The sequence below is a fragment of the Carassius gibelio genome, chromosome B25, assembly GCF_023724105.1.
Source record: "Carassius gibelio isolate Cgi1373 ecotype wild population from Czech Republic chromosome B25, carGib1.2-hapl.c, whole genome shotgun sequence".
Lineage (NCBI taxonomy): Eukaryota > Metazoa > Chordata > Actinopteri > Cypriniformes > Cyprinidae > Carassius > Carassius gibelio.
This window is the reverse complement of record NC_068420.1, coordinates 19,893,025-19,904,073: the sequence shown is the minus strand read 5'-3', so window position 1 is coordinate 19,904,073 and position 11,049 is coordinate 19,893,025. Positions and strand designations below refer to the sequence as shown.

Here is an 11,049-nt window from a genome sequence, read left to right as displayed (position 1 = left end):
AAACACTATACCTTTCATGACACGATGACAGTAATATTTTAAAAATTATCAAAAGAAATGGTGGTTGAAATTACAATGTTGTATTGCCACTCCCGAAAGTTCAGGGCCTTTGAACAAGTATCTCGCGAGCAGGACTTACTGAGGGACATTATTTTTTACCAAGAACTTTATTTAGATCATGGTAGCTGCGGTGGAAGCACACAGATTACCAGTCCAAAGTTCATAGTTTCTGGGTAAAGTTCCTGCCGGTGGAAATTTGGATAGAGTATGAAGACGCCATTTTAACTAACTTCACTGTATTCTACTGAAATAAACCAAACGAAACAATCAGCACTCACTCAGATCACCAGTATTAATATATATAAAGATTTATAAAACAGATTTTATGTTACATACCTGAGACATGTTCCTTCTTCCAAAAATGTTAAAATACTTCTGGTACCGTCCGTTGGCCGCGAGTCTGGTCATCACTGTGGCATCATTTCCACCAAAACATTTCTCAAATTGAAAAACAAAGGTTAATATAACTTATAAGCAGAAAATCTTCCAATCAAGCTATAATATTAATTATGAAAAAAGTGTGAAAATATAATTTGATTGTGGGAAATCCAAAAACATAATTTTCACTACTGACTCACAGAATGATTCTTAACACAAAACATCATTTGAGATTTTCACTTTGGAAGAAGAAGAAAAAGATAATAGGAATTAAAGTTTAATGTTCTATGACACGCAAAAGGAGTTGCTATGATTAACTTATTTTGTGTGATTCTGGATTGAAAGGACACCGTTTCCCTGCATACTGTACTATACTGTAAGTATCTTCAGATTACATTGGATTGTTTAATGCTGGAACATTTTAAATGATGAATTAAATACATCCATGGTGAAGTAATGAGTGAAACACACATTAAAGAACCAGAAAGATTCATAAATCAGTACAAGACTTTAACATTTTTGAGTAAATGAGACTGTTATAAGAAATAACCTCCATCAGCAGCTGCAGTGTCTCTCAGCTGTATCAGTGCAGTCACTGTGACTCTGACTGACGGAGGTTTTTGTACGACTCTTTATCACTGTGTGAACACCCAGCTACTACTGATAGAGTGTAAACTCTGACAGTAATAATCTCCTGTATCTTCAGTCTGGACTCCACTGACGGTCAGAGTGAAATCTTTTCCAGTATTTGCTGTCCCACTGCCACTGAATCTAGATGGAGTTCCTGACTGGAGGGTGCTTATGAATTTTATGAGGAGTTTATGAGCTTCTCCAGGTTTCTGCTGATACCAGTATAAGTAGTCACTATATATCCCTACATCTATGTTACACTCTATTGTAGCTGTTTGACCGAGCTGGACAGTTTTAACTTTAGGTTGAGTCAGAGTGACTCCTCTGGAGGCTGAAGAAGAGAAAATAAAGTCAGTTTGTCAGTAAATCACCTTTATAGCAGAATATTGGCATATTAAAATGGTAAAATAATAACAACAACAACAACAATAGCTTATTATTCAAGCTTATATATCAAACCTTAATATTTCACCTTGAATAAAAGCTGCAATGGTCCAGATGAGGATGATGATGTTGTTCATTGTTGTTGTTGTGTCTTGTGTGATGATGAAGATTGTGTTCTGTTCTGCTCTCAGTCATGAAGTGTTAAACTCACAACTCTATAAACACTCTCAGAGCACTGAAGCATGTGCTGACCATGCAAAGAAGTGGGCAGGATTCACAACTGCTGTATTTAAGGAGATTTTGTTACATGTACTTACTCTAACAACAACGTTAAATTATGCATAATCCAAAACCCTAACCATAACCATACATTCATAGAAATTAATATTACACAGTATTTATGTAATTACACTGCAACATCACCTTTAAATAAAGTATAGTATTTTAAAATAAGAACTTTACACTGAATGCAATGTGACACAAAACCCTTTTTAGAATCACCCTCTTCAGAAATATTTATCACCCATGATTCATTTATTATATTCATTTATATTATATCATATGATATTCACGAGGGAGGACCACCATTATGAAGAATAAAGCAGTTATTTCTAAACCTCTGATTTAAGTCTTCATCTCATTACTGTACTTTACACCATTTCTGTTGAGAGTGAGTTTTTTCAAGTGAAGGGTGAGAATAAGAAGAATAAAACACTTTATGAAACATTATAATCAAGATGAATTACCCATTGACACGATGATAAATTGATTTCAACTGAATAAACTTATTACAAGATTGCACGGTTAATATAAATTAATGTCAGAAATCAAATGTAAAAAATATTTTGTATGAAGGAGTTTTACATTTGAAAAATGGAGAGATGTTTCTAGTCTCAGTGTGTTGAAGTGTTTCTCTCTCTGCTGGAGTGTGTGTTCACTCGAGTGGAATAGAGGTTTTTGTACGAGTGTTTCATTAGATTGTATCACTGTGGTGGACTTTCGGTGGAGGAACTAAACTGGTGCTCGGTAAGTCTGTTAAAATTCTCCATTAAAAACATACAGTTTAGATGGTGTACAATTATTATTATTATTAGCATTTTTTTTTTTTTTTTATCTGAACCAGAATTTTATATATTTTATTTGATTTATTCAGTCAAATACATTAGTTTCTGTGAAGTAACAATGAAAAATTATTGTAAAGCATTTATTAATCTCAGTCTATCCCATATTAATTGTTTACTAATACCGTTTTAAAATCCAAAGTTTATCTGCTAATATTAATTAATGGACCAGAGTTGACATGAACTAACAATGAACAGTTGAACCTTTATTAATCATAGTTAACTAAGATTAATAAATACTGTAACAAATGTATTGTTCATTGTTAGTTAATATGAATTAATACATTAAAGTTAACTTATGAACCTTACTGCAAAGTGTTACACATTTTATAAATATAGTTGTACAGTAAATATTTAAACTCAAATATTGTGTTGTTTAGAAATTCAGATGATTTCAACTGAATTATTACATTTTTTTATAATGTGGCTCACTCTTGATTGTATTGTACATGGGGGAAAAAAGATTTAAAATGAAAATACAAATACTTTAAAATGTAAATGGAGCTACTTTCTATAGATCAATCAATGATTTTGAAACTCCTTTGCTCATGTTGTGCTCATAATTCAGTGCATTTAAGAAAAGCTCATTATATATATATATAAAAGAACATTGTTGCTTAATTTCTAATTTCAGTATCATTTGTAGTCACACAATACCCGTGAAATTGTGTTTTGAGTTGAATTTCTCACTGTACTACGATACAAAGACATCATTTAGGGATATAAATCTACTGGGATTAAAGCAGTAAAATATCTTAATATATTTTGTTTCATTTTTTAGGTTTCATTGAAATGTATGTAGTGTTTGTGTTTTCTCTGTGTTTGTGAATGTGTTGTGTTTGTCTCCTGCAGCTGGTCCCACAGTGAAGCCCTCAGTGTCTCTGCTGCCGCCCTCTTCTCTGCAGATCTCTGGAGACTCAGCCGCACTGCTCTGCCTGCTCAGCTCTTACTCTCCACAGGGGGCGCTGGTGAGCTGGACACTGGACGGCTCAGAGGTCACCGAGGGGGTTGTGACCAGCGCAGAGAGCGAGCAGGACGGCCGCTACAGCCGCAGTAGTGTCCTGACCCTCAGCAAAGCACGCTGGGAAGCGGGAGAGCAGTACGTCTGCAGAGTAACACATGATGGAGCTCCTCATGAGGCCTCGTTCCACAAGAGTCGCTGTTAGTCGCTCGCAGTGCTGATGTTTCTCCAGTGAGCGCTGCTCTCTCCTGAAGATGAGCGTATCTGAGTGTCCTGTGTCAGGCAGGATTCACATGAGTCTAGTGCTGCAGCTGTAGTCATTTACAACTCAATACTGAAAGAGAGCTCTAGTGTCAAAGCACTGGCTGATCTTTCAATCTGCTGTGTTTGCTGCAACATTCAATAAAGCTTCTCAACAAACTCCATTTGTGTCTGACAACATCATTCAACTAACAGATGAAGATGCATGTAGTGTTTGTCCAGGTGTTTTTCAGAAGCTCGATCAGTAGCAGTAAATCTAGTCAAATAAAGCTCTTGGGGTTTGAACATGGTCTCTGGAGACAGAGCTGCTCTATTCTGAGAGGATCACAATCACTCCACCCTGACAATGCAAATGAGATTTTCAGCTCACACTCCCAGAGTCACTGTTTGATTGGTTACATGATCTGGACCGAAACACACCAGTTTCACTTCTGCTGTAGACCAGCAGCCCAGGTGTAATATACATATATTTAAATATTTTTATATGGCATACTTATATTTAAATTATACCATACTTAATCCATAGTTAATGTATTATCTTGAAACAATACGTATATTAAGCATATTCCAAGATATGTTTAAGATACATTTTTAGCTATTTGATATATATTTTAATATATTTAATGGTGTGATATTGGAATCACTTCAAGAACATTCAGTGCAATTTAATTTGATTAATTTACAGTTCATGTAAAATAGTATTCTAATGTAATTCAATAACATTTCAATTTAGTATTTAGAAATGCATTATCATTACAATATTGATAAGTTGTGTTTTTTCTGGTATTTGATAGGCAGATAGGCAAGTATTCATCAACATAAATCGAGTAAGCATTACAACTATCAGACGCATCTTGGTAAAGCACAACATGAGCTTGAAGCAATTGCACAGGGTCCCATTTGAGAGGAACAGTGTCAGGGTCAAAGAACTTCGACATGAATATGTACAGGTAAGTGTGTTTGCTCCCCATGTGCTCCGTGACCTAGTTTGCCCATATGTCTAAGTGTTGATTGCTCCCAGGTGTGTCTCGTAAGGTCTAGCTCATTATTCTACTTAAGTCCCAGTTTGTGAGTTTCATATTTGTCGGGTCTCGAGTTTCTCCATGTAGGATAATACATGTGTGTCCAGCCAGCTCTATGTTCCTCTGCATGTGATTATTAAAGACTGTTATTTGTGAGTATCCCTCATCTCCTAGTTCCTTAAAGTAGTGCAACCGTGTCAAAAGAACTGACCAAAACAGTTTAATCTGTTTATTCTTTCCATTTTTGTTTCTGTTTTTTTTCCATCCAGTGTTTTATTTTTTTCCTCTGTTGTTCCCAATGGATCCCCTTGTCCGTCCCGAATACCTCCTCCTCCTGCTGGAGCATTGGAGCCGTTCTCTCAATGACCAATGTCTCAAAGTTTCCAGGAGGGCGACGTGCGCTAAGCTGGTGCCGAATCACAACACAGGAACCGCTGGCACAATCAGAACTCGTTACGTATTAATGAAGGAGGGACTTTATAGAACAAGGAAGTCATCAGCCCGTTTTTATGACAGTGAAAACAGCGGTATACAGATAAGTGAATTGTGTGAAAAATATTATGTTTTTTTATACGCAAAACATGAACACATATTATATTGCACCCTGTAAACACAATCAAAGCTTCAAAAAGACATGAAAAACGGGACCTTTAACAAGGTTCGGTAGGAGCGCATCAGATACTTAATCCACCAGTGGACCACAATCAAGTAATCAATACCACAGTATAAATACCTCTGACGTATCTCCATCCATTGATGGTTTATCAGCATCCCTTCGCCACCCCATCGCCTCTCTTAGAGTTAACTTTACAACTAGACAGGTAAAGGGGGGGTACTCTAGGTTCGGGCCATTGCCGAGCTCGGAGCCCTTCACCAGACAGCACGCCAAATACGCATTCCATACCTCAGCTAATCATATGTAAGCGTGAACTTGTGAATTGATGACAAACTAAGAGTGGGTTGTGAGCGCTATAAAGAAAAGTTAATTTAGATTAAGAATAATAATGTTATGACAACTTGTTGAGATGAGTGCAATATTTCCAAAAGAAAGTTTAATAAATGAAATGAATAAAAATAAAATACATTACAAATGGGATCTCTCTGTTTCTTGCCAGCTTCACTGTACTCTCGCAGTATGAGTCTGTCTAGTTCAGCTGTAAGCATGCGCCGGCCTCAGTTAACCACAGACTTCTGTTTTGAGCGTATTTTTGTTTAGTATGCTTAGTTTTTTTGCAGATTTCAGTATAAATAAAACACTGGTATAATAGGGTTTAATGTTTTTACATTATTTGTACAATTATTGTTATCCTGTATATGCAGAGTTTAATGTAATTATTTAATAATTTAAAGATACTGTACACTGTGTAACTTTTCTAAATATCAGTACAATATACAGACTCATCTGATACATTAGCTTTGGATTCAAACAGATAAAAAGAATGAAGTTAATAACGGCTGAGGATTTTCTACTATTACCTTGTTGGATTCAACTGCAGTAGTTATTGAGGTTGAACTTGTCTCCAGTTTTATGAATGAAGGAGACCAGGCCCTGATTCCAGATGTTGTAACATACAGCTACATTGACAATTATATTAGAAAAGTTTGAGAATGGCCAGTTTTAATTATTGATCTGTTTACTTAATAACTTAATAACAAATTTAATTCAGAAACAAACATGAGCAGTATTATTGGCTCAATGATAATTAATTTCTTGAGTGAATCCTCATTTGTAAGTTGAATTTCTCCCTCACTCTCTGACAGCTCAGATTTACTACATTACACCAGAAAAGATATACAGAGATCATCATTGCCCTCCACACCTGGATAAAAGAGATGTGTGTAATGCTGTTTGTGGACTGTAATTCATTATTGAATTTCTGATATTTATGTATTCACAAAGGTTTTCACGTGTTATTATTTGTTTTGTTACTTTAAGTTCTATCAGATCTTTATTATTTTGCTCAGGGTTTTTCTCATTGCTTGTCTTGATTGTCTGCTGGTTCTCTCTGACTGACTGTTAAACTGGTTCTGAGTCAGTGTTCCTCAAGTGACAGATCTCTGTCTCAGTGTGTCCTGTCTGGCCCTCACCACCATCTCTCTGGCCCTGCCACTTCCTGCCACTGCTGTTCTTCTACAGACTGTTATCTGAGGCTGGCTCCAGCGGTCATCTGTCCTGTCTTTGTTGGACTGTTTCACTGCTCACCCACCCTCTTGTGCACTGTCTGTGTGATTAATAAACCCTGTATTTGCCATTCTGCGTTTGGGTCTTCCCTCACAGATCCTGACAGATAGTTCTTCCATTTGTTAACTTAAACACACAATTCAAAGAAATACTTGGCTAAACTTTACAATGATCACAGAATAAATGCCCTAATGGTTAGAGATTCAGACTCATAATCCAAAGGTTGTGGGTTTGAGTCTCGTACCGGCAGGAATTGTAGGTGGTGGGATTGTGTCACGGTGGGTAAACCGTGATCTCTGGGTTTTGCACTTTGTGGTGAAGTCTGTGTGTTTCGCGTCTGCACTGATTAGTCTGTGGGCGTCTCAGTTTATTGTCATCAACAACAGCTGTCACTCATTACTCATCCCCTATATATTGGCTTGTCTCACGTCTTGTGTTTTTGAGATCGTTGTTTAATGTCGCTACCTTGTCTGTTTGCTTTAGTGTTGTATGCGTTTGGATGCCCGTGTCTTCCCCGGAACCTCATCCACTCTCCGCACTATCACTCAGCACCATCCTCCATCCTCTCCTGCTTCCATCTCACCATCTTCACCTGGATTACTCACCGTCTTCCCAGCCTTGTTACTGAACTCTTGTTTGTGTGTCTCATCTTTCATAAATTGTTAACTCACATCTGTTTCCAGTACCTCCTTCACCCCACCGTCACAAATTTACAGCACTAAGGTGCCCTTGAGCAAGGCATCGAACTCACAACTGCTCCCCGGGCGCCGCAGCAAAATATTGCTGCCCACTGCTCTGGGTGTGTGTTCACCTAGTGTGTGTGTGTGCACTTTGGATGGGATAAATGCAGAGCACTTATTCCAAGTATGGGTCGTAATTAACAAACTTGGCCACGTTGGTTTCTCTTCTTTTACGCTATATATATATATGCCTATTAAATAAGTATAATAGGTAAATAAATATTGTATAAACTCTCTCTAATTTTTGCTATAAACTATTTGTTGTTTGTGATCCTCTCATCAGCAGCTGCAGTGTCTCTCAGCTGTATCAGTGCAGTCACTGTGACTCTGACTGACGGAGGTTTTTGTACGACTCTTTATCACTGTGTGAACACAGATGTAGACTCTGACAGTAATAATCTCCTGTATCTTCAGTCTGGACTCCACTGATGGTCAGAGTGAAATCACTGCCAGATCCACTGCCACTGAATCTAGAAGGAGTTCCAGTGTAATGGTTTGATGTCTGATATATGAGGAGTTTAGGAGCTTCTCCAGGTTTCTGTAAGTACCAGTGTAACACATTACCATTACACACTCTACTGCTGGTTTTACAGTTAATTCTGACTTCTTGTCCTTGAGCTGCTGTTATTAATGATGGACTCTGAGTTACAGTGTACTGTCCTCTACACTCTGAAAGAAAGAACAAGAATAATATTTAGACAAATGTGACAATAATGTACATTTCAAATATTAAATAATTAATATTAATTATCAAATTTTATCACACAAACCTTGAGCAAACAGTGAGAGAGTCCAGATGAGGATGATGATGTTGTTAATTGTTGTTGTTGTGTCTTGTGTGATGATGAAGATTGTGTTCTGTTCTGCTCTCAGTCATGAAGTGTTAAACTCACAGCTCTATAAACACTCTCAGAGCTCCAGGGGTGTGTCTATGTGCCCCCCGCCCCATGTTTGTAGTAAATGTCTAACTCCAGTGTCGGATCCTCATATGTATAAGCAGCTGCCTAGGGTAATTTTTTTTCTATTCATAGATAATTGCAGGCTGTTTCTATAGCGTGATCTTAATGTCAGAAGTCGAGAGTACATAATGTTCTGTGATCCATGTAATGTGTGAGCACAAATATCTCCACTAGCAAGTGGATTTCCTTCACTCACACAAAACTGGACGTGTATCAACCAGGTTCCAGAAATAATCACTGAGGGAAGGTCCACTTACAGTGCCCTCCATAAGTATTGTAACAGTAAAAACAAAATTGTTCTGTTTGAGTCAAGAAACCTGTAAATACAATTAAAAGATGAATATGAGACAAAACTAAAGAATGTCACTTTTTATTATTGAGTGATTCAACACAAAGATGTTTCACCAGCTAAGAAGATAAGCACTAATAGAGTTTCATCTCCTTATCTCCTTTATGTGAGCAGAAGTATTGAAACATTTGCCTCACAGGTCTTTCTAAGTGTTCAGCTGTGTCCTGTTGCATTAATTCTTCAGATATTAAAAGCAGGGAATGTGTCTTATCAGTTAAATCCATTACTTCTGCATTCAAAGTCTTGCATTCGATGATGACACACACAAACCAGGATGAAGATGAGGAAGCCGACTCTAATAGAAAAGCAAGCAATTTGGATGCTAAAAAAAAAGAGGAAGTCAAATAGAACAATAGCAAAAACAAAGAATATGAGAAATCAAGAGTTTGGATCAGCAATGCCAACAATGACCTGATCGGCTGAGAAAAACAACAGTAGTTGATGACAAACAAATCATGATATCTGTGAAAATTAACCCCAAAATACATGTCTATAAAATCACCAACAACCTCCAGAAAGCTGGGGTGTTGCTCGGTCAATCTACAGTCCGCAGGAGAATTCCACACAGAATTTGACTCCAGTTAGCACCAAAAATAGAAAGGCAATGTTCTACACAAATGTGAGCCAGTAGAGTTTTGGATCGGAGTTGATGCACCGATGAGACAGAGATTAACCTTTATCTAAGTGATTGGAAAGCAAAAGTGTGGAGAAAAAAATAGAACTGCAAATGATCCTAAGCATACAAGCTCATCTGTAAAGCTTGGTGGAGGTGGTGTCATGGCCTGGGCATGAATGGCTGTCTCTGGAACAGGACCTCTTCAGTTTAATGATGACTTAATATATAATTGAAGTAGAAGAATGATTTTATAAGCATGCAAATTCATCTTATATATATGGAGACTAATGACAAAGGATTGTCAGCACCTGTGCGATTTAATTGGAGTGCAATTACTGTGAAGACAGGACCAGACTAGAGGAATTAAAATGCCTATGGTGAAGTGCCTAAGGAGAAGTGAGCTCACTAGGGAACACCCAGGAAAACAGAGACTGACAGCGTGACAGTAATTCACTCATATATTTCACTATAGCAGTACTATAGCAACACTTTAAGTCAGTCTAGTAGAAAATGCCTGACAGAAACAGCCATAATCACTTGACTATCAGTATTGATATTACTGTAACAGATGTACCATAAAGATACAAATACAGCATTGAGACAAAATTCAAAGTACAAAAGTCAAGGGTCAGGAGCCCAACTAAAGCAAACACTGATCTCCACAATGGTGACGTCAAACGAAACAGTAACATCATCATCTAAATCTCTGAAATTCTCAAAAAGATCTTTTGAGCTCTGAACTCTGATCTGATAGAAATAAAGTCAGTCTGGTTAGTAATGTGTGAAGCTGGTAAAGCTGTTTGTTGATTGTTTAAATATTCAGTTGATTTCATCTAAAGCTGTGGCTGAAGTCATTTGTAGTTCTAGTATGTGTCTTGTTTCTCTTTTTCCAGTGATTCAGCAGCTGTTCGTCAGTGACTGAATTGAAAATGAAAAACAGTATGTTACTGTCGAAATTTGGCCGTTTTTTTACAGCGATTTTTAACAGTGTATATATATATATATATATATATATATATATATATATATATATATATATATATATATATATATATATATATATATAATTGTGTGTGTGTGATGGAGGGGTATGAATCACTCATAGAGAATTTTAGAAAATTATATGTGTGTCATTATAAATGAGGCCGCAGAACTCATGCTCATACTGGTTTTTATAATCGACTATCACTCTGTGAAGCATGGAAACTCCTGCAGATGAAGGAAATTATTACACAAGTCTGTGAAGCTCAAACACTGAAACAGATCACTGTTGGTTCTCTGTGTGTTGACTCTGTGTAGTTTGACTGTATCATGAAGCTCCTTTGAGGACGCTGAACATCTGACTGCAGTAAAGTTGGTTTCATATTCACACATTCGGACTTCCAT

The 11,049-nt window shown here is 37.0% G+C and overlaps 1 protein-coding gene and 2 gene segments (V, D, J or C); 1 reads left to right on the top strand and 2 right to left on the bottom strand.

Annotated features, from left to right (window-relative positions):
- Positions 1 to 550: 550 nt before the first annotated feature.
- Positions 551 to 1,683, bottom strand: LOC128013769 (immunoglobulin kappa variable 1-9-like). The segment is given in 2 exon segments: positions 551 to 1,399; positions 1,541 to 1,683. Coding segments are annotated over 2 exon segments (375 nt in total).
- Positions 1,684 to 2,333: 650 nt separating this feature from the next.
- On the top strand, positions 2,334 to 3,955 carry LOC128014071 (immunoglobulin lambda constant 7-like). The segment is given in 3 exon segments: positions 2,334 to 2,348; positions 2,430 to 2,478; positions 3,426 to 3,955. Coding segments are annotated over 3 exon segments (378 nt in total).
- Positions 3,956 to 4,055: 100 nt separating this feature from the next.
- Positions 4,056 to 11,049, bottom strand: LOC128014070 (uncharacterized). The gene is made up of 4 exons (XM_052597299.1): positions 10,853 to 11,049; positions 8,510 to 8,610; positions 8,103 to 8,408; positions 4,056 to 4,135 (listed from the first exon to the last, which is right to left on the bottom strand). The coding sequence occupies exons 1-4, from the start codon at positions 11,047 to 11,049 to the stop codon at positions 4,056 to 4,058; spliced, it is 684 nt and encodes a 227-aa protein (XP_052453259.1).